The sequence below is a fragment of the Crocodylus siamensis genome, chromosome 2 (genome assembly GCF_052110815.1).
Source record: "Crocodylus siamensis isolate JL-2025a chromosome 2, ASM5211081v1, whole genome shotgun sequence".
Lineage (NCBI taxonomy): Eukaryota > Metazoa > Chordata > Crocodylia > Crocodylidae > Crocodylus > Crocodylus siamensis.
In genome coordinates this window covers 191,861,044-191,883,919 of record NC_143396.1, presented here as the reverse complement: position 1 = coordinate 191,883,919, position 22,876 = coordinate 191,861,044, and the positions used below count along the sequence as shown (strand labels likewise).

The 22,876-nt window shown below is 46.3% G+C and overlaps 2 protein-coding genes across 2 annotated transcripts in view; one reads left to right on the top strand and one right to left on the bottom strand.

The window, feature by feature from the left end:
* The window catches only part of CTR9 (CTR9 component of Paf1/RNA polymerase II complex), a 32,567-nt gene extending 21,491 nt beyond the window's left edge, over positions 1 to 11,076 (bottom strand). The window contains exons 1-4 of the mRNA XM_090032694.1: positions 10,940 to 11,076; positions 2,255 to 2,353; positions 722 to 961; positions 76 to 193 (exon numbers count right to left, since the gene is read on the bottom strand). Coding sequence (XP_089888820.1) covers positions 76 to 193; positions 722 to 961; positions 2,255 to 2,353; positions 10,940 to 10,984 — 502 coding nt within the window. The 5' untranslated portion in view covers positions 10,985 to 11,076. The remainder of the gene's footprint in view (positions 1 to 75; positions 194 to 721; positions 962 to 2,254; positions 2,354 to 10,939) is intronic.
* A 155-nt stretch (positions 11,077 to 11,231) lies between these two features.
* IRAG1 (inositol 1,4,5-triphosphate receptor associated 1) overlaps positions 11,232 to 22,876 on the top strand; it is a 254,944-nt gene continuing 243,299 nt past the window's right edge. Inside the window, exons 1-4 of the mRNA XM_090032697.1 lie at positions 11,232 to 11,625; positions 14,830 to 15,054; positions 17,680 to 17,790; positions 17,889 to 18,069. Coding sequence (XP_089888823.1) covers positions 14,835 to 15,054; positions 17,680 to 17,790; positions 17,889 to 18,069 — 512 coding nt within the window. The 5' untranslated portion in view covers positions 11,232 to 11,625; positions 14,830 to 14,834. The remainder of the gene's footprint in view (positions 11,626 to 14,829; positions 15,055 to 17,679; positions 17,791 to 17,888; positions 18,070 to 22,876) is intronic.

The window sequence follows — 22,876 nt, the reverse complement described above, 5'->3', positions numbered from 1 at the left end:
TACAATAATGAATATAGAGCCTGAACATGACTGGAGAGTCTAATGTTTTTACACAGATATTCATAAAATTCTTACCAAGAAGAGCTGGAATATTATTTGGAGATTGGTTGAGCACAAAGTGAAACTGTGCATCAGCTTGGTCCATTTTATCACCCTCTAGCAGACAAAAGCAAGCTCTTCCCAACAGGTGGTTCTAGATGAATGAGAAATAGATGTCAAACATTTTTTCACTACATTTTATACCAACCATTTTTAATACTTTTTAATAATTTTCTTACTTTCCATTCAAAACCTTATTTTTATGACTATTTTTTCCCTGGAATTCCAACAATTAAAGACTACAGGTTTCCACAAATCATTCCTACAAATTACATGTAGCCAAGTCTAAACATGTACTAAAAAACATAACAAAAATAGAAGGAATAACCTGGCCCGATTACGTTATTAATCCCAAACCAAGAGCACTCATTTTGATAGTGATACACAGAAGTGTCAATTTTACTTGAATGCTAACAAAGTTGGCAGTGCAAGTCACATAAATGGAATTGTAAAGTCTGCTCATGAGCAACTGTCCTCCCTTCATTGATGCAATAATTATAAATTTGCTTTCTTAAAAAAGAAAAAAAAATTACCTGTACTTATGAAATTTATAGCAAGTTACAAAGCAAGTTTCATAAAACAATTAGCAGATACGATTCTTCATAAAAACAAACTTTTTTACCTGATCATACATGATTATTTTGTCAGCCATTGTATATAGCAAGGTCGCTTGTGTAATCAGCTCCTTCTTATTATCTTTATTCTTTTCTTTCCGAGCTTGCTGTACATAATATGCTGCTAGGGTATCCAAGCATGTCATCTGATCTTTTTCATGGTCTCTATAATCCAAATTACCATCTATACGTGCAGCTTCCAATAGTTTCACAAAGTCTTCTGTTTTGCCTTGCTTGTAGTATTCCAGCTATAAACACAAAATTTACAGTCATTCCATCAAAATTTATAGTCATTCTATCATATTTCTCCAGTTTAACTGCAGATATTCACTTACATACCAATACAATACATTAAGCATCTCATAGCTACTTTGTACTAAAAAAGGTATATACACTATCTATCCAATATTGCACAGATAAAAATTCAGTGGCAGCCCAACTTGAAACCTACCAGTTGTTCTGTAATTATTTGAATACAATTCATTAATGGAAACAGGCTGTACCTTAGGAAAGGAATAGTAACCAAACATCCAACTGAGGATATTTCAGGACAGTTCAGTTCTAACCAAAATGTAACATCTGTTTAGACAAAGTTGTCATACGATATCAAAAGCATAAACATCAAACAAGATTTGAAACATTCAAGATTTAAACCATATAAAATACTGGGTAGCATAAGCAAATTTGTTTATGAAAAAAACATGAGCAGCAATAACTTTTCTTAATGAAAAATGATACAGGGACATGCTTGACTACATAAACATAGAACAAGCTATATTTATGAACTGGGTTGCCAGACAGGATATATCATCTTAACTAGGTAGAATCCATACACCTTTGGAAAACATCTTCTGAAATTTAGTGAAAACATAACTGCTCTTTACAAAGCAACTGTTAGGACCAGTTAATCCTAAAATTCTATGTTGGTACTGCTTTGCACACCAGCAAACTTTATGGCAATTTCTTTCCTCCACTCATACACTCACTTATCTCATCAATCCCATGGAAATGACTTGGATCACTCCTAAACCTGTATAATTTGCTCATATTCATGTAACAAAAAATCTATCTATTATCCTATGTGAATGAAATCCTCCCTCACTTGTGTTCATAAATAAGGAGCTGTTTGTGTTATATTCACAAAGTAACAATTTTCTTTTTCTCCCTTCTCAGAGTATGTTATTTCATTAATTTGTAATTTGCTTCCCCCACCCCACAGTTCACCATTTTTTCCTTAGAATAATGCCTAGTACTCTACCACTGGATTCTAAGCTTTGTACCAAAGAATTAAAAAAAAAAAAAAATCAACCTGATAAAATGCACAAATTTTTAAGACAACAGTAAAAAATGATGCTAAACAGCATCACCTCATGGAGAAACTGAGTTCTAGAGTCTTTGCTATATCACTAACTGTGATATAACAAATTAGGAGTATTAAACCCAGAGTTCAATGCCCTTTAAGATGAAATTTAAGTCCCACTTCAAGATTTAATCTTTCCTACTAACAAATGTAACACAGTAGAAATTGTTTTTAAACTAACCGCTAAGGCAATCCATATGTGCAGCTGGGTATGTTCTTGTTTCAGGATACTTATAACTTCATCCCCCTCCGGTAACTGATCGAAGTCAAGCTCAATGACCTGAAAATAGCAAAAAGAATTAAAAACTTATTAGGTATTGATAACTTATACTACTGACTTCAAATAAAACGTAATGGTAAATATCTGACAAGAGACTAAACAGATAATGCGTTCTAAGAGTACCCCAGAAGTTAGATTAGAGAACCTTGAAGAATCTGGATGTTTCCTTTATCGCAGCGGTTTTCAACCTTTTTTTTTTAACAAGTATACCCCTTCTGTCTCAGTTTCAGCTCATGTACCCCTTTAATATTAAAATTATTTAGGAGGGGCTAAGCATGTGCCCCTCATCAGGTAAGTCTGTGGGGGAGGGGAAAGGGTCATGGGGGGCCAGATCAAGGCCCTCATGGTGAGGGAGAGAGTAGGGCGCAGACAGTGTCAGGGGCTGGGGTGAATGGGGCCCCAGCAAGAGCCCCCCTGCGCACACACTGGTGGAGGACCCAATCTGTACACAAAGTGGAGGCAGCTGCCACTGTGTGCTGGGCTTTGTGTGATACTGCAGTTGCCCTGGGAGCAGTGTGACACCACATGCATCCCACCACCAGGAGGGCAGGGGGCGTGGTGCAACCTGGTGGTGGTAGGCACATGGCATCGCACCGCTCCCAGGGCAGCTGCAGCAATGTGCAAAGCCCAGTGCACAGTGGCAGCCACCTCCACCCTGTGCATAGATTGGGGGGGGGGGGGGCATGTGTTCGCCAGGCCTCCACCAGGGTGCACACAGCCCCTGCCCCTGTCTGCGTCCTCCCTCCTTCCATGCCCCCTACAACCTGTTTAAGTATCCCTAGGGTTACACGTAACCCCAGTTGACAACCACTGCTTTAGAGAGTTCTCTCTTCTAGGGCTATGTAGCAAATATACCATATTTACTCGAATACAAGATGACCCTGAATATAAGACAGCTCCCCAGTAATAAGATTCTATATATGGAAAATGTATACATTTTAGAGGTGCACCAATATATTGGTCCATATCGTATCAGCACCGATAAAAGGAAAATTGACAGTATCCGGAATTGGCTTTTTCTGGCCAAACTGGCCAATAGGTCACCAATAAGTGTCACCTGAGCCGTCCGGATTTGTGTGCGGGGAAAAGGCAGGCTGCCCACTGCCAGCACAGAGTCAGCAGCTGCACCAGCATCTTCCTGGCAGGGCAGGTGCTAGGTCAGGGCTGTGCTCAGGGCAGGTGGGGGAGGCACTGGGAGCAGGGGCTATGACAAATTTTGCGGGGCTGTAGCCCACCCCATAGCCCACCCACTAGTGCTACCGCCACCCACCCTGAGCACAGCCCCCACCCAGCCCCCCCAGCCAGGAAAAGGCCAGCACAGCCCCTGACCCTGAGCTCACAGCAGGTAGCCTGCTTTTGCCACGCACACAGATCCAGGGGGCACATGTCCTCCATGCCTCCCCAGGGGGTACAGGCTGAGGTGGGAGCTGACCCCCCAGCTCCCTGGACAAGCTGCCCACGGGTCCATCCCACACCCTGCTCTGCCTGAGGTGGGCAGTGCCTGTCTCTGCCCCACTCCCTCCCTCACTGTGGGGGCCTTAATCTGTCCACCCCCTGACCCCTCCCTCCCCCACACCCCTCACAGAGTTACTGGCCCTGATGTTGCTCTCCAAGTAGCTGGGCTCCATACTGGCTATCAGATCTATATAAGCTGATCTGGCTGGTTAATAATCAGCCATTGGTATCAGCCAAAAAAAGTCTTTATTGGTGCATCCCTAATATATTTGTTATAATTTTGCAGGTGTAGAATCTAATTATCAGTGTTTTGTCTTGAATTCATCACTTATGGTTCCCTTACCCTCTGCCCTCTTCCTGCTTGCCCTTACTGTTATATACTACTCAGGCTGTTCCCACCCCCAGCACAATGTGGAAGAGGAGGGCAGAAACTGCAGAGGGGAACAGGAGACTGGTGAGGTTCTGATTCTGGTCCCAACCCTGACTACTGAAAATGTCAGCATAGGTACTTATATATAGTACAAACTGTGCACAATATTAGTCCAACGCCAAAAGGTTCATGATTTATTATATAGTTCATTGTCTTGGGCCCCACCAGAGCCAACACCATTTCAAGTCCATAGCTCAGCACTGTTCATAGTTTCTAGGGTCGGAAGGGACCTGAGCAGATCATCTAGTCCGACCCCCTGCCATGGCAGGAAAGAGTACTGGGGTCAAACAACCCCAGCAAGGTGTTCATCTAACCTCCTCTTAAAAACCCCCAGGGTAGGAGCCTGCACCACTTCACTTGGAAGTTGGTTCCACGCCCTGACCGTGAAATAGCGCCTCCTGATATCCAACCTAAACCTACCCTCTGCCAGCTTGTGACCATTATTTCTAGTCACTCCTGGCGGTGCTCGGGGGAACAGTGACTCCCCCAATGCCTGCTGATCCTCCCCGACTAGTTTATAACAGGCCACGAGATCCCCCCTCAGCCTTCTCTTTTGGAGGCTGAAGAGGTTCAGGTCCCGTAGCCTCTCCTCATAGGGCCTGCCCTGCTGTCCCCTGATCATGCGAGTGGCCCTCCTCTGGACCCTCTCCATGCTGTCCACATCCCTCTTGAAGTGTGGCGCCCAGAACTGGACACAGTACTCCAACTCTGGCCTGACCAGTGCCACATAGAGGGGGAGGATCACCTCTTTGGACCTGCTAGAGATGCATCTGTGGATGCATGCCAAGGTGCGGTTGGCCTTCCTAACTGCCTCCCCATGCTGCCAGCCCATGTTCATCTTGGAGTCAATTATGACTCCAAGATCCTTTTCCGCCTCCGTGCTGACAAGAGGGGAGTTCCCCAACCTGTAGGTATGGTGCTGGTTGTGCCTCCCCAAGTGCATCACCTTGCACTTGTCTGTGTTGAATCCCATCCTATTCTCATCCGCCCACCCTTGTAACCTGTCTAGGTCTGATTGTAGCCCGTTGCTTCCTTCTAGCGTGCCCACATCCCCCCACATCTTAGTGTCATCAGCAAATTTGAACAGGGTGCTTTTTACCCCCTCGTCCAAATCACTGATGAAGACGTTGAACAGTGCGGGCCCCAGGACCGAGCCCTGCGGAACCCCACTGCCCACATCCCTCCAGGTTGAGAAGGACCCATCCACTACCACCCTCTGGGTGCAGCCCTCCAGCCAGATGGCAACACATTTGACTGCGTGGGTGTCTACACCACAGCCCCCCCAGTTTCTTAATGAGAACGGGGTGAGAGACAGTGTCAAAAGCCTTCCGGAAGTCCAGGAAGACTATGTCCGCTGCTGCCCCTGCATCTAATGATCTGATCATAAAAGGCCACCAAGTTGGTCTGACAGGACCTACCACTGATGAACCCGTGTTGGTCAGTATGTGTGTATACTCCGGGTCCATTCCCTACCCCCTCCCTACACCCAAGGATCCATATGCTAATTCAAGGGCAGGCAAAATATGGCCTGCAGGCCAGATCCAGCCAGCCAGGCCATTCTATCTGGCCTGTGGGACACCTAAAACATTTAGAAAATTAATATTTATCTGCCCCTGGCTGCCTGTCAAAGATGACAAGGCACCAGGGGATGTAAGACCTAGGGGGAGCCAGCAGCAGGACCCAGCAGCCACAGCAGCAAGGCTTGCCTGGCCCTACCCCACCCCAGCCAGAAGCCTCAACCCTGGGGCTGTTCCTGCCTCCATCCACCAGAAAGGGAAATTCAGATAAGAAGGAGGGAAGCATTCACCCACCCACATGCTCCCCTACCCCACAAACAAACACACCCAACTCCTATCCAGCCCACCACAATCCCCCACACACCCACCACACCCTACATACCCACAGTCCCCACAATCCTATACCCACCTACCTATACCCTCCATAATATACAAGAGTAAGACTTAATTTTAAGCTATTATACAGTCAACTCTATGCACACTACACAAACGCATGTAAATGAGGACAAAATATTTTTTGAAATCAAATTAATTAACGTTGTAGCAGATGTTTGAGTTTTAGAATAATTTGGTATTTTTTTTTTTTTGTTCCAAGATGGCAAACCCCTCCTGAATGGAGTATTTCTAGAGGGCAAGGGGAGAGATTTCCGGTGGCAAAGGTCACAGATTTCTGGTGGCAAAGGTCTGGGGTTAGGACTTCTGGTCCCAAGATGGCAACTGGGGGCGGGGCACCTGGCAGGGGGCGGGGCTACCCTTGTGGCCCTTGACAGCTTGCCAAAATTCAGTTAGCAGCCCTCCACCCAAAATAGTTGCCCGCTCCTATGCTATTTAGCTCTTCACTTGTGACTGGAATCAAGTGTTCTTGTCATGAGTCCCGGGACCCTCCAAAAATGTATATGCAAATAAGGTGTAAGACAGCCCAGTCCATCTCCACACCATAGAGGGCAGGGCCAGAGGCAACAGGCTGACAAAGGGGGTAACTGTGCCTCTCAGCTATATGTAAATGAAGAAATGGAAATAATTGGAAACTGGGGGGAGAAAAAGGCACAGCTCAGTTGTGAGAGTGAAGAAGTCAAAATGTATTTGATGTAGTGGTTCACCGTGACTAAAAAAGTTGGCAATGAGGGGGACAGAACACAATGAGCACTATATCTTATTCAGATGGGCTGCACTAATCTAGCCTTGTGAAAGGAAACCCCCATTCAAGTGAAGTGATCTATGGGCAAATTCAGCATGGGCTACAATTAACGAACCTGATAGCTCAATTCCACTACGAAGCACATCCTGCTTCTAGCAGCAATTTAATGGGGGAAGTTTGCTGGTATGCAAATACTAGCAAATTGCCCATCAAGAATGATGGGCAGGCAGGGACAGAGGACCAAGTCTAAGCCCACTCCCCCCACCCCCCTGCCGGTTCGGGTCCAGGCTCGTTCCCCACACTCCGCAGGACTGAAGGAGCCGCTGGGCTCCGATTGTCCCACAACCCAACCTAGCCAGGGCCCCAGTCACTATGAATGGGGCCCTGGCCAGGCTGACCCAGTGGCGGGACTCACATGGCACTATGCCATGCCACTGTCAAGGCAGCGGCAGCAAAGCATAGAGCAGAGGCTGAGCGCAGCCCACAGTTGCAACCCACTCTTGGCGCCCTGGTCTATGCATGGGGCATGCCCCCCCTTGGCTCCCCTATGGTGTGCCCCTGGATGAGCCACAGGGCTCTAATTGCCCCACAACCTGGCCCAGCCAAGCCAGGGCCCCATTCACGGTGACTGGGGCCCTAGCTGGGTCAGGCTGTGGGACAATCAGAGCCCAGCAGCTCATCCAGGGGTGCAGTGCAAGGGAGCCAAAGGTGGGGGAGCACGTGCCCTGCTCTCCTGGCTCCTCCTGCATCTAGCCCTGTGCACCCCCCCCCCCGCCCATCACCTCCTGCCACTCCACCCTGCACCACCTCCAAGGAAGGGCAGGGGTTAGGGAGCGAGATAGGCGGTCAGGGGAGCAGTGGGGTGGGGTGCACTGCCGTAGAACCACGCAGTGGGGCAGGATACGCAGCTCCACACCACACCCACTCCCCTCCGCTCCTTCCCTGCTGGCTCCCGCTCCCTGCCAGCTGTGGTCTGGGGGGCACACTACACCTCCCAATAACAAGGGGCAGAGAACAGAAGGCGGAAGGGAAGGGAGCAGGTGCAGCGCAGGCCACACCAGGCAGCAATGCTCCACAGCAGCACACCACACGGCCACACCCCGCAGCAGGCAGCGCGCCACAGCAGAAAGCACACCACGCCACACTGTTTCTGACTGCCTGGACCGCTCCCTGGCCCCCGACCTCCTTCTGTCTGTCTGTAAAACTTGGGGCCAACCAATCGCTGCCTGCCCTGCAGGCAGCACATGCGCAGTTGGCCCGGAGTGTCACAGGCAGGCAAGCAGAGGCTTTTGTTATATTAGAATAAGACAAGGGACATTTTTTCCCCCTTCATGCTGATTGGGAGGAAAAACCTTGTTCTGTATTTGAGTAAATACAGTACATAGGAAGAGAGAAAGTAAATTCTTGCCATGGATGTGGAAATGATGCAAAGAAAACATATTTACCCAAAGTGATTAATAAACAGAGATATAATCCTGCTGCCTTCAAAATTACTCAGGTACATTAGTCAGAAACAAACCTAGTTTTTAAGGCTATAAGCATTTTGGTCATCTAATCGGACCCTTGCTTACTAAACACTATAGAATGCCACCAGAAGTTTCTTCATCAAGCCCAGAACTTCTACTTAAAATACAGAATCCTTTTATGAAAGCACCCGGTCTTTATTTAAAAACTTCAAGTGATGAAAAATTCACTGGATCCATAGGTAAGTTATTCCAATAATTCAGGACTGTGGGCCAAATCCAGGCTTTGGAGTTGTATGATCTAACTATAGGTCTCTAGGCCACATGAGACACGTGCCAGCCATGGCCCTGTACACTATATCCTACACTGGGGGCCAGAGTGTGGTCTGCATGTGGCATCTGACTGGATGAGGCATGTACACTGGCTTTGGCATGCACAGGTGGCCTGGGACCAGCCCCAGAGCCAGTGTGCAGTGCCAGTCTGGCAGGGCACCACATGCAGCCCCAGGCCTCCTGTGCCAAGTACAGTGCCGGATCTGGCCCACATGCCATGTGAAGAGTGAACCCTACAGCAGCAGGCAGGCTGGACCTGGTGCCATGCTTGCTGCACATAGTACAAGGGGTTGGTCTCACTCCAGCCCAAGAACCCTGATCTGGCTCTTGGAGCCAGATGAGTTTGACACTCCTGCAATAGTTAATTACCCTTACAATTGAAAATATATGTCTTGCCTCCTGTCTGAATTTGTCTGGCTCTAGGTGCCAACCACTGTATTTTGCTGTGTCTTTTTTGATAGATGAAAGAGTATTTAGTTCAAGAAGCTTAGCTGAAGAAATTTAAGGAAGTCCTATTTCTCTGATAATAAAAGCCAAGACATACAAAGAGGCAAGCAGGTTAAGTGCAGGTAGAGGGATCACAGAATATGTATGTCACTCATACACTTTTATAGCACTTTTTACTAATTAGTCTACTGAGCAAGCCTTCCAGATGGGGAAAATTAAGGGTGAAGTTACACATTATACTTAGAGCAATACTAAGGGTGCTTAAAATGTGAATATGTGAACATCAAAGCTTGTTAACTTGTTCCAAGTGCCCTCTGACCATCTGACAGTTATGCCACGCCAGGCAAGGCTTAAGTCTGGGCCATGCTACCTAACTTGCATAAGAATAACTTCAGTCTGCTTCACAAAGATAAAACAAGCAATTTTCAATGCTCCAGCGTCCCAGGATGTATTGCTCCTGACTCCATTCATTAGCAGGGCTGGAGCCACACTGTCCTGATTCCTGGCCAGCAACCCCAGCTCCCCAGCCTTCTAGCAGCAAGTCAGAGCTGTGCAGGCAAGAAACACTATTAACCCTTAATGTTTGACTGCTCACAGCAAGGTCTAACTTTAAAACTGCTTAATGCCACAGATTTTGGACAGACTACATCTAACTCCAACCTGTTGCAATGCATGTCAAAAACATGAGTAACCACAATTTCCAGAGCAGTCTTAAGATTTGTTATCACAAGTGAGGCAAAAGCCATTTTAAAGCAAGTGTTCATGCTCTGAACTGTTCATACACATGACAAAGCAGACAGCAGGGTAGAATTACACCTCACAGACCAACTAAATCATAGAGGCTACAAGCTTCTGTAAGCAGAAACTCACTCCATCAGCTACAGAAAGCAAACTGGTGCCCATTTCCACAGCTGCAGTGGCCGCTGGCATGGAAGACAGTACGTTTAAATAGGCGGGAATTTTCCCCACAGCCAAACAGGTACACACTTGGGGGGGAGGTGGTTTGCTTTCTCTAGCAGGGGGCTGTGGTCCTATACCCAGGATCTCCTGAGCCTATATTGACAACAGTTCACAGAAGCAGGACACTGGCTGCCATGGTCCCTTGCTTTACCTGGGCCAGGTTAGGGTGTTAGGTCTGTGTTGTGTCAGGGTTGACAGTCATCTTACTTAGTGATCAGATTACAGATCAGCAATGTTTTTAGGCAGGGCACAGAAAACACACACAACCTCAACTTGCAAGGTGCTGGTGTGCCAGGGGTGGACAGCAAGGGGCCTGATCCTTTTTGTGGCAGTCCAGGCCCAGCCCCTTCCCCTCTGTCCTTGAGGCACATGGGCCAAGCAACATGCTTTCGTGTGCCAGGGATTGCCTACCCCTGTCGTACATTGTATGGGACAGTTTGGCACAGAGACAATCCTGCCTCAGGCAGGGGATGGACAAGGGGTCCTGGGGAGGTGCCTTCCAGCCCTACGCCTGCATGTTCCTGTAAGAAGCACCCTGCAGCCTTAGGCCAAAAGGCTTCAGCAGCTTAAAAACTAGTGGAGCCCTTGGGAGCCGGGCTGCCCTGGCCAGCTACACACCCCTGGCAGGCTCTTAGCCCTGCTGTAGCCAGGCCCCACCCGGGCTGTCCACCGCCCGACCCCTGCTCTGCCCAGCCCTTCCCCAGGCTTTTCCTGCCCCCGGGCATAGCCAGGAGCTGGCACTGCCCACGGGGCAAGAACGCCCCCCCGCCCCTCCCCCCCTTTGAAGCCGCTGTTCCCTCAAGCGCCCCGGGGTGAAGGCGGGGGGGGGGGAATGCCACTGACCTCGTCCGTGTCCCGGAGGGGGATCTCAATAGAGCCCCGCGACATGATGCCGGCGCCCCGGGGCAGCGCCCGATCCCACGACGAGCTGCCGCCTCAGCTCCTCTCCTCAGCCCCCGCGTGCACTTCCCGTCACAAACTCCCACCCTCTCCCGGAAGTGCGTATCCACTCCGCCCCCTCCGGGCCTCGCGGAGCCCCTCCCCACAGCGGCGCGCGCGGGCGCGGGGCAACGGCGGAGCCGCGCGCTGGGCCGAGCCCTACGTCATTCGGAACCAAGGGGTGGGGGCTCCATGCGAGGGCCCTCCCCTTGTGGGCTGGGGTGGGCGGGGCCGCGTGGAACCAGAGGTGGGCTCTGATTGGTAGCCCAGCCCCAGCATGGGCAGGCGGGTTTGTGTGGGGTGCAGTCCCAGTCACAGGGCCGCCAGGAGTATGACAATGCCCGTATTTGTACGAGCAGTTCAACCTTGGTACAGTGTATGCCCAGTAATAGTAAAAGGGCTCCACGTGCACAGTCATTGCTGCAGCCTATGTAAGTAAAACCTAAGTGAGGGGAGTCTTACCTGACTTTGGGGTTTGCAACTAGCACCTTTTTTTTTTTATGACGGCTTGCCTCAAAATAAAGAACGGCTTCAACTTTGGTGGCTCAAGTCTCGCTCCCTCCCTGGCGAGTTATAGTGAGCAATAGAAAGTAAGTAAGGCTTATTTGCATAGCTATTGGCATATTTTTCTGTGAACAGTAGGTTTTTTCCAGCAAATACGATAATTTGAGGCTTCCAGTACGGTAAGTTTCATATTTAAGACCTGGCAAGGACCACTAGAGAATATCTAGTGCAGCCGCCTGCCTGAGACAGTGTCAGCCCTGTCCAAACCATCTCATACAGCCAGAATCTAAACACATTACGTAAGACTACCCACAGCCCTGACATCATTCAGCCCCTGACATGCTGCCCTTGGCCTTTTTTATTTTCCTTGCCAAGGAACTGGATAAAGAGGTTCCAGGTGATTGTTTGTGCCATTATAAGGCTTAACGCCCCTTCGGAGCTGCAGCTTAAAGGTCCAGGGCTTGTACCTTGATCCCTACCTGCTGCTGCAATGGGTGTCCTCATTGTCAGGGCAGCAGCTGCCCTGGGTGTGTACGGGGTTGGGGCATGTATGTATTTTTCAAACTTTATTAATGAATCTAACCCATAAAGTAGCACTTTTAACACCCAAAAACATCCACCCCCCCAAATACACATACAACCTGATTTATATGAGCAGTGCTGCCAACACCACCCACATCCATGTCCATAGAAGTCTTTTGCTTCCTCTTCCTCCTCTCCCACAGTCTTCTCTGTGTTTCTGTCCATGCCAAGCCCCTGTGTTTCTTCCTCTCCACCTTCATTCATTCATTCCTCCTTTACCCTATAATAATTGCCTAACACAAATCTCCTTGGGTTCTCCTCATCTCTGCTTATAATCTTTAAATGTATTATAAATTTATAAGTTCCCTCCTGGAACTTGCAAGTCCATATTTAAAAAAGCTCAGATTTTCTGGCTGGGAGGCAGGAGACTTCTAATTTGTAGTAACACTTTTCAAAGGGCTATACAAAACACGGCAAAAAGACATAATGCTAATTTTAATTGCAAACCATGGGCAGCTCCTAATGCATTTATTCAGGGAAAACAAGCTTTTATTGAGGTCCAGAGCCTGCAACTTGTTCTGCACTGGTAGAAGCTTCTAGCTTTCCCTGCAGGTGCACAAGGCCACCTGTAAAGGACAAATGACAGGAATAGGTTCTTAAATTGGTTTTCTGTCTTCATTAGGACTGCAGGATCAACCCAAATGTGCACAATGAAGGGATTGTCAGTAGGAAGTGTGCAGAAGGTGGTAATTTGCTGCATAAGAGCAGTCAGAGTTAGCTGGATTGAAGGAGCCAAAAAATAAAAGTGATCACAACAATCTGTTCTCTGTAAAAAACAGAAAACCTAGAAAGAATTTCCAAGGTATAAGTGATAGGTTTATAATGACTGATTACCAAAACCTGAATGTAACTCCTATATGATACTCTCAGTTAACTTGTTTGTTTGAAATGTTATATGAACCAGATTGCATGAAGCTGGTAATAGCTTTTGTCTAAGTTGTTTTTTAGTTGATCATTTTCTTATTAGTTAGTAGAATAGATCAGCAATACTAATGCCAATTGTCTGGGTTAAAATGCAGCTGGTAACATTTGGTAGTACCGAGTCTTTATGTCCGACTAGAAACTAGCATAAAATGGGGTGTGGGAAATGTGTATTTGGGGGAGAATGGAATGGAGATGAAAAATAATTTGTCTTCCTAAATAATCTTTAATTCAAGTATCTCAGAATTCTGGGCTGAACGGCAGGAGAGACTGTTAGCTGATTGGCTCATATAGGCCCTTATTCAAATTCATGAATTTATTGTTCTCAGGTGAATACATTGCTAGACAAACATTGCAACAAGTGCTGATGATGGAATTTGAGTTTTAAAAGATTTACTACTGTTTGCAGGTTTATAATTTTCCTTTCTTTTCTAAATTATTCCACTCTTTGGATTCTGTAGAAGCTTATTTTTTCTTGTGAAGGTAATGAGTCCTTATACAAGGCAGAAAATGAAATCCTGCACGCCTGTAGTTATAAAAATAGTTCTTGGACACTGGGAGAGTATGTTTTCATGATTAGGCCAAAAAGAACATCTTGAGGGCATCTGATCTAAGAAATAATAAAAATTAAATAAACAAGTAAACACCATTATGCCTGCCTTTGGAATATAAATCTATAAAGTTACTTAACTACTAGTCATTTTTTGTTGTTGTTTTTTTTAAGGCATGCATAATATGGCATATTTTGAGTGATGACTGTTTTCTGGTTGTTTTTTTTCTAAGCCAGGAAACATCTTTGTGTGTTTATTTCATGTCTTCCCCTTATCAAATGCACAGTCATGTTGTTTAAAACTTATTGAATTATACTAATTAATGTGTCTGTATAAAACATTGAAAATAGCTGAGTATGAAATGTTTGGAATCAATGATGTTTCAAAAACTGAAAACTGGCTCTTATTCCTGTCCACCTCTTGTTATGAGTCTTGGCTTGTTTTTCTAGAAGACTTTTTTGCACTGAAGCCAATTTTGGGGAAAATGCCTAAATCATTCTTCATGCAAGGTTCTTTGGATGAATCTGATATCTTTTATTCAGCCTACATCCCTTAATTATTCTTATTCTTCCTTGACTTGTCTAACAAAAACTACCTTTGTGGCTTTTGTAAATGTAAAATGAATTTTATTAATTAATAAATGTAAAAGTAATTTCTCTGTAAGGTGGATTGCACAAGGATATTAAAGATGTAAGTACATAGTGCTGAAACGTTAAATAAATTGGGAGAATAACATTGGGAATCTGTTAACTTTCCCACTGATTTCCATAGGGCATCTTCTATCAAGTTCCTTGTTTCAACCCAGTTTTATAAACCAAAAATTTCAGAACAGCAGATAAATTTTGAGGGTTGAACACAACTTTAAAAACCATTGTGATTTTAATGCCAAGACTAACAAAAGTTTCAGCTTGTCTCATTAGGCTATAATAAGTCCCATCATGTATGAAGACGTTAATATATTGATACTTTATACTCTTGCCTTCTTTTTGTTCAATGAACCTTTGCTAATTGGTATTACTCTACTTCTCTAGTTCATTTACTGGGGGAAATCTGATTTTTTTTTTCTTCCCCCCCTTGTCTTCAACATAATACTTTCTAAAATATATTTTTTCAAGCCAACGTGTATTTCATATCCTTACATACATCATGAGTGTGTGTTGAAATATGATTGTTATGATTTTGTTTAAAATAACTTAACTTTCTGCTGTTTGTATTTGCTTAATTATCTTACCACAGAAAAGATGGAGGACAGACACCAAAATACAAAGGAAGAGACTGACCATTCAGATTTGAAATGTGACCAATGTGTTGTAGTAAATATAGATTCCAGGTCAGATGCCTTTTCACAAGATGCATATCTATCATCAGAAGACAATTCTTCCTTATCAAAAGACTCTGCTGAAACTTCAGAATCTGCACATTCTCCTGTATTAAATCACTCTCCATTTTTTACCGATGAAAGTAAGTAGTTAAAGTGTAAATCCAACCTTTATTTTTAGGAGTAAATGAGCAATTCTGTTTGCCAATGAGATGAGTCTCTGTTTGGGGTGAACAGAGGCAGAATTTTCTTAGTGCTTCTCCAGGGCAGAGAACTTTCATCTTTAATGTTGTACATAAGTGGCACAAAATAGCCCTTACTACTATCAACAGCAGTGATTCTCAAACTTTTTAGACTCAAGGCCCCCCTCAGAATGCCAGCTCTTAATTTTTACTGGTTTTCTGACTACAGAAAAATAATAGGGAAAATCTTCTGTTGCAAAGAACTCAAAGACTACAAAAAATGTTTTTAAAGTTATAGATTCCTGTTTGAAATCTCTGAGTTTATCTTGTGAATCATGTTTGCACACCTAGCAGTAGTAACACTGTATGGGCATGTCCAGACGAGCGCACACATGCCTTTTGCAGCGTCTCAAACCCCTTTTGGATATCCAGGCCAAAAAATACCCCTGAGGAAAAATTGGGGCAGGGCACAGTCCCAGACTGTACCTTGAGGCAACCGGAGGCTCAGTCTTCCACAGAGACACTCTGGTAGCCAACTGCTCTATGGCTGGCCCTAGCCCCAGCTGAAGCACACTGCCTACCTGTGTGTGGGGCAGGCAGCAGTACAAGCTGCAGGGACCTGGACCCAGCTTCATGCTAGGTAAGTAGGGGGTTGAGGGTCTGGGGGAGGAGGGGAGGAGACCATGGGGGGCGGGGAGGCCCACCCGGCCCCAGCCCCCCACACTTGCCGGCAGTAGCAGCAGCAGTCAGGGCTGCTTGGGGCTTCGTGGCACAACCCCCCTGCGTGGGGAGCAGTGGAGCTTGACCCCAGCTGCCTGGCACCCCTGCTGCTGCATCGTGCAGGTGTGGCCTGGCTTGGCAGGGTGCCGTGCTCTGGCTGCTTGGGCTGAGTGGCGCCGAGACCTGGGTGAAACCCACAGCACCACAGAGCTGCCGGACAGGGTGTGATGCAGTGTGGTGCCCTGCCAAGCCAGGCCTCACTGAGTCAATACAGCAGCTGTGGCGTGGGTGCCAGGCAGCCGGGGCTGAGCCCCACTGCCCTGTGCCATGTGGAGAGGCTGTGGCATGAGGCCTCATGTGGCCCCAACTGTTGCTGCTGTTGCTTATAAGCTGCGGGCACTGCAGGAGGCTGGAGCCAGGCAGGGGAGCAATGTGGGGCAGGAGCCAAAAGGGGAAGTGATCAGGAGTCTGGAACTGACCGGGGGAATCCCTAAATCGTCTCCAGCCTCCTGATTGCTCCCCCACTCGTCTCCAGCCTTGGGAGGCTGGAGATGAGCAAGGGGCTGGAGACCAGTGGGGCAGAAGGGATTCAGGGGCTGGGAACCTGCAGGCAGTGCAGTCCATGTGCTGTTGGGGGCGGGGGTTCTGCCCTGTGGGGGGCAGGGGACCCACCTCTCCTAAGCAGCCCTCATACCTACAGTCCCCACACATTGACCCACATCTCCCTACCACACACCCACCATGTGATAAGGAAATCAAAAGCAAACATTAAAACATATAGATATTTAGGATTCATTTTATTATGATGCTAGAGACACTAGTAGGCTTCCAAAATGCTTTAACATTGTAAATATAGCAATAAAACATTGCCCATCTGATCAATCCCTCTCTCTCTGTCTTTTGTTCTAATTGTGGAAGAAGGTGGATTTGGGGCTATTTTAAAAAATGAATTTGAGATGCTGCTTCAGCAGTCCATTTGGCGCAAGGGGTAGTGTCTCCCAAATACTAATTGCTCACGCCCCAGAAGCTCCTGAGGGCAAGTAGCCCTGAGTTGCTAGCCAGGGCAGGTTTTTATACTGCTGGGGCCAGCATGGCTGCTGGTCCCAGGCTCCAAGTCCCCCTGGCTGTAGATCTGGGAGGAGCCAGGCAGGGTTATTTTGCCCCAAGTGGCACAATTTGCTCCACAACAAAATGCATGTCTGGGCATGTGTGCTGAGGCAAAAAGCCCAGGCTCAAGGTTGCACCACTTCCATTTGAACTGCTGCAAGCACATGTGGTTGCATATGTGGACATGCCCCATGACAGCATTGAAAGGATGTCGGTGTACCCCAAGTGACCGCCCCCCTCCCTCCTGTGACATCCTGGATGAGAATCACTGATTTACAGCATCATTTCTTTTTAAATTTAACAGATTTCCCTTTAAATTTAATTATATGCAGCCCTATATTTGCCAGCCCTCCTGACCTGCCCTTTTTTTGGGTGCAATTTATGCCTATTAGCTTTGTTATATTAAAATTATGTGAATTGGCATCTGGCTGCCTGCGTAATGGTCTCTTTTCCAATGAGCTGTCACTTATAGTTGAGGTCAGCAGAGGTACTCGAGCAAGCAAGTCCCGATGTAAAACATCTGGGTGCTGGTGGCAGAGTCCTCAGTAAAGACTTAAAATTCGGTTCCTTTTACTAGTCTGACAGAGCATGTAACTATTGGTATCTAGGGCATAATGCAAATCAGATTTCTTCTCCAGCCCTTGGTTAGAGGGGGGAGGAGGGTGCTGCTGGTATGAGGAAAAATTGGTCGGGGAACTTTCCCCTTTTAAGTGAGCCTCATAGGGGAAAGAAAACTGTATGTCACTTATTTCATTTTAGGAAAGACTGCAGCTGATGAATACATAACTAATAATATACTGAACTTTGTTCATTGTTCCGAAGATGATTTGATCAGCTTTACCTTTGAAGTTTGCAAAACTGAGGAGACAGGTACCCTTATTCCTCTAGTATTGCAAGTATTCTAACAACCAAAACAGGACTTTTAAAAATGGACTGAAAAGTTCAATATATCTCTTGCTTTTTTACAGGGCTAGTTCCTGCTTCTGTTTTAATAAAATATTTAGAAGATGTCACAGGACAGAACCATGAAAACTGCAGATTGTTATTGCTGTACAATATGTTAGACCCTGGAAGACAGAATATCTTTATTGGTAGAGAAACATTTCATGCTACTATGAAAAGTTGGATTGCCATGTGCACCCAGGATTGGTAACTCAGTTTATTTTATGCACTTATTTTGGCTAAGTCATCTTTTATTTTCAAACAGTATGCATCTAATACCACAGTCCTCACTGAGGCCAGTATCTATTTAAATCACCAGGTATTTTTGTCTCTGTAAGAATTTAAAGGTATGCCCCCCTCCAAACTGCCTTCTAAAAAAACAATACCAAAAAATAAGATGACATATTTGGAGGTGTATGTTTTTTATGTTTAAACCCGAGAGATCAATAGAGACACCTGTGCTTTAAGCTGAGTTCTTTGTTGACTTCTAGTGCAACATTACACAAGTCATTTAACTCTAAATCCCTACCTTAGCACTTAGGATGAGATTACGCTTTACAATTGGATCATGTTAAGATCACTTAAAATGTAAATGATCACATGTTAAGGCTCATTAACTAGTGCTAAGTGTACCTTAGGGGCACAGATAGACATGCAGGCCCCAGCTCTAACTCATGGCACTTTATGTAAAAGTCCCCTTCCCTTCTCCTCTGTTAGAGTTCAACCCTGCACCGACTCAACAGGTATTTGCAAACTGGGTCATGGTGGGGAGGGAAAGACTGAGACTGCCTGCAGCAGAGGAGCTGCCCTTCTCCCCCAGCTGCTGCCTTTTCTTCCCCCCCACCCCATTTTAGTGCTGTCTGCAGAAAGGGGGAGGGGAGAGGGAGCAGGCTGGAGTTTGCCCAGCCTCAGCTTGAGTGGGGAGAGTTGGCAGGGGGGCTGTGAGACAGGGGAGCTCCAATCCACTTGCTGTGCCCCCCCAGCTCAGGTGGGGCAAACCCCAGTGCATAACTCGCTCCCCCTCCCCTCCTTCAGACTGCTCGGAGCTGGGTTGCATCAATCCAACCCCAATTGCATGACATATTAACTCTAGGGAACCCAAGGTCCCTAAGGCACTCCAAAGTGGAGTGCCTTTATCTGATTCCTCATTTGATGAAGATTTAATTTGTTGAGAAATTGGCCACCTGAAAAGTACTCTGCAGCCATGCATGTGTATCACACATGGCTATACAGCACTTTCAGGCGGCTGATCCTGCAACAAATGTAACTTCTGGCTGCAACCTAGGTGTCTTAAAGTTGTGCCGCTTTGCACCAGGATTATCTTTGAGCTTGGCTACCTAGTTTAAGTTAACTTCTTGGTGTACATCTGAGAGAGAACCAACAATTTGCAGTCCCCCAGTATCCTAGGAGGCACTGCTTCCAGATGGACTAACTATCATCCCGGATTTTACAGCCTTGGACTGACAGTTGGGAACAGCCAGGTAACAGGTGGTGAGGAAGCTGCACCCTCTATCCCCAGATCCCTCCCCTGCCACACCAATTTCCCCCTCTGCCCCCATCAGCCCCTCCACTGCAAGATCACTGCCCTGCCACCCTTATCAGCCCATGAGCAGAGGTTCTGGTGGAGGGGTTCTCCCTTCCTGTCTACTCCTGGGAAGCCTGCAGATTATGCCACCTCAGCACACCCATATCCAACCCTTGCCAGGCCCTGCAACTGAAAGGCAAGTAGGGGGGGATGGAGGCAGGGAGGTAGGAGGCAAGGAGCTACCCCTAGCAATACACCTGCTCAACAGCCCTCTGGTGGCAGGTCTGGGCAGTGCACATTGGAGAAGGTATGTATACCCTGAACATATGGCTGATTACTAGCACTAGTTAACTGTAATGCAGACTAATATTTCTTAGAATTAGCACTTGCTAACTCTAATGTGTAATCTCATCCTCAGACTGCATACTTGTGCTATATGTTGGGGAGAGCTGTAAGGGAAGAATAATTCTTCAAAAACTACATTGTAGTGATAGACCTGTTAATCCGTCCTACCATCCATGACCAAATACACAGATCCTTTCAGTTAAACACAGAGAACCTTTTCATAGCTTCACTTTTCACGTCTTCACTATCCCCTTTCTGTGCCATGAAACTGCCAGTGCTGTTGCTTGAAACCGTACAGATCCATTAAATAAAGACTGGATTTGTACTCTAATGCTCATAGCCACAGTAAATTTATGTCCAAGGCTCTGTCCTTGGACCCATATTGTTCAACATCTTCATTAATGATGTGGACATTGAAGTCAGAAGCCAACTGGCCAAGTTCGCCAATGACACCAAACTTTGGGGCAAAGCATCCACACCAGAAGACAGGAGGGTGATCCAGGCTGACCTGGACAGGCTCAGCAAATCAGTGGACGAGAACTTGATGGTGTTTAACACTGAAAAATGTAAGGTTCTCCACTTTGGGAGGAAAAACCTGCAGCATCCTTATAGGCTCAGCAGTGCTACACTGGCTAGCACTACAGAAGAAAGAGACTTGGGGGTCATCATTGTCCACAAGATGAACATGAGCCTGCAATGCGATGCTGCAGCTATGGATGCAAGCCAGCGTTTTGCTTGCTTTACTAAATGCTTCTCAAGCAAATCCCGGGACATCATTCTCCCCTTGTACTCGGCCTTGGTGAGGCCACAGCTGGAGTACTGCATGGAGTTTTGGGCTCCAGAATTCAAAAGGCTGTAGAGAAGCTTGAGAGAGTCCAGAGGAGAGCCACGTGCATGATCAGAGGTCAGGAAAACAGAACTTACAATGACAGTCTGAGAGCCATGGGGCTCTTTAGCCTAGAAAAGCGCAGGCTCAGGGGTGATCTGATGGCCACCTATAAGTTTATCAGGATGACCACCAGTATCTGGGTAAACATTTGTTCACCAGAGCACTCCAAGGGATGATGAGGTTGAACAGTTATAAACTACTGCAAAACCATTTCAGGCTGGACATAAGGAAGAATTTCTTTACTGTCCGAGCCCCCAAGGTCTGGAACAGCCTGCCATCAGAGGTGGTTCAAGAACCTACATTGAACACCTTCAAGAGTAAATTGGGTGCTTATCTTGCTGGGATCCTATGACCCCAGCTGACTTCCTGCCCTTTGGTGGGGAGGGGAATGGGGTCTGGACTCGATGATCTTCCGAGGTCCCTTCCAGCCCTAATGTCTATGTCTATGTCACTGATGCATAGAGAAATGAAGATGTTGCCCACAAGATGCCATTTTTCCTATTGTGTCCCAGAAATTGGTGAGGTTTGAGGACCATTTTCCATGTGTCATTTTCTTCATTTATGAAATGATGATAATAATACTACTACTTTGCCTGCCCCTCAAAGGAATACAGTGAATCTGAACTACTTTTGTGATCCTTAACTGCAGTGCTACAGTCTTCTTCCTAGCACATACTCCAGTAAAGATCCAGGGCTGATTCTGGTCCACTTGTGTTTTATTTTCAAAGAGTATTAACCATAAATCATCAGAAGTGATAATGGTAATTATGTGGCCACCTGATATTTTTCCCCAACAACAGTCTGAAAACCATCTTTTAAAGTTAAAATTTCAATAATTATTCTATGCCAGTGACAATGTATTTTCTTCTCCGTGTGGACTCAACTCAGAGGCTCTGTTTGTCTGTGAATCTGAATCTAAATGGCATATGTTTTCTTCTTCACAAGGAGGTTTACTTATTCCTCTTCTCAGGTGTCATGGAGTCCTGGGGGTAGTGCTTGCTCTGGACCACTATTGCCTTCTCAGCTTCTGAGAAATATCCTCTAAAGTTGGCCAAGGAGTAGCTTGTAGGGTGGGGCAGGTTTGGGGAGACTTGGGTTCCTTGCCTTCCCTGGTTTTCCATGGCCCTGGCTCAGAGCTAGTTTTGCTCCTGAGAGAAGGACTTTGCCTTTTTTTGAGAAAACACACAATCTAAGAGCATCTATACATGTGCTTCAGAGTGTGGTGGGGGGTGTTTTTAATTAGAGTGGTTCTGAGAGCCACTCTAATTAAAGCTTGCACAGCATCACCTGTATTCAGTGTCCTGCTCTTCAAAATGGCAGTGGGGGTGCTTTAACTAAAGCTTGTTTGATGAGGTTTAGTTAAAACACCCCTGTCACCATTTTCAAATGTGCAGATGCTAAATATACATGAGGTAAAGATTGCTGGAGCATGCTAATTAGCACAGTCCAGCAAACTTGCAGAAGGCTCTATTAATCTAATTAGCATGCATCGGAGCAGAGGTTCATCACATGTATAAGTGCCCCAACATGGCAAGCAGGAAATGGGCAGCTCCCCTTCAGTAGTGGCATTTATTGGGGAAAAGGCCCCAAGGCAAAGTTCTCTGCCCTCCTCCAAAGGGGTTAATCAGTTCCTTTTTTTTTCTCACTAATCTAGCCCACACAGCCTAAACACCTCCAAAGATTTTCAGCTATTCCATTTCTAATCTGCCCAGCTGCTGAGCCCCTAAAGCTACTCTGCCAGTCTCTCTCTCTCTCCAATCTATCTCCTAGAAGCCAGGACTGTCCTTGTTCACACTTACCTCACTATTGTTATTCAGCTTTCCTCCAACCTCCTGGGTGTAAGCCTTCTCACTCTTGTTGTGCCAACAAAGCTATTCACATTTCTGTTGATGCTAGAGGTCTGTCTTGTCTTATCCCATACATAAGCAGATCTTTGCTTCGCTATCTCTTAACCCACTCCTCCTGTGCTAGCTTTATGAATAAGATGAGGAATATACCCTTATAACAACATGAATACATTTTAAAACAAATATTACAATAAAACTCATAGTCCATCTCAGCAGAGTAAGAGACAATTTTGCTGTGTAATTAATGTTACTATAATATGTCAGGCCCAGAGGGTGGCCATAGCGCCCCCTAGTGGTTGCCTGGAGCCTGCCCCACTTGCTCACTCTGACCTCTCAGGGGCCCACCTTGATGTCTCACTTGCCACACCTTGATGTTAAACTAAAATGGGGAGGCTGCCCTCAGAGGTC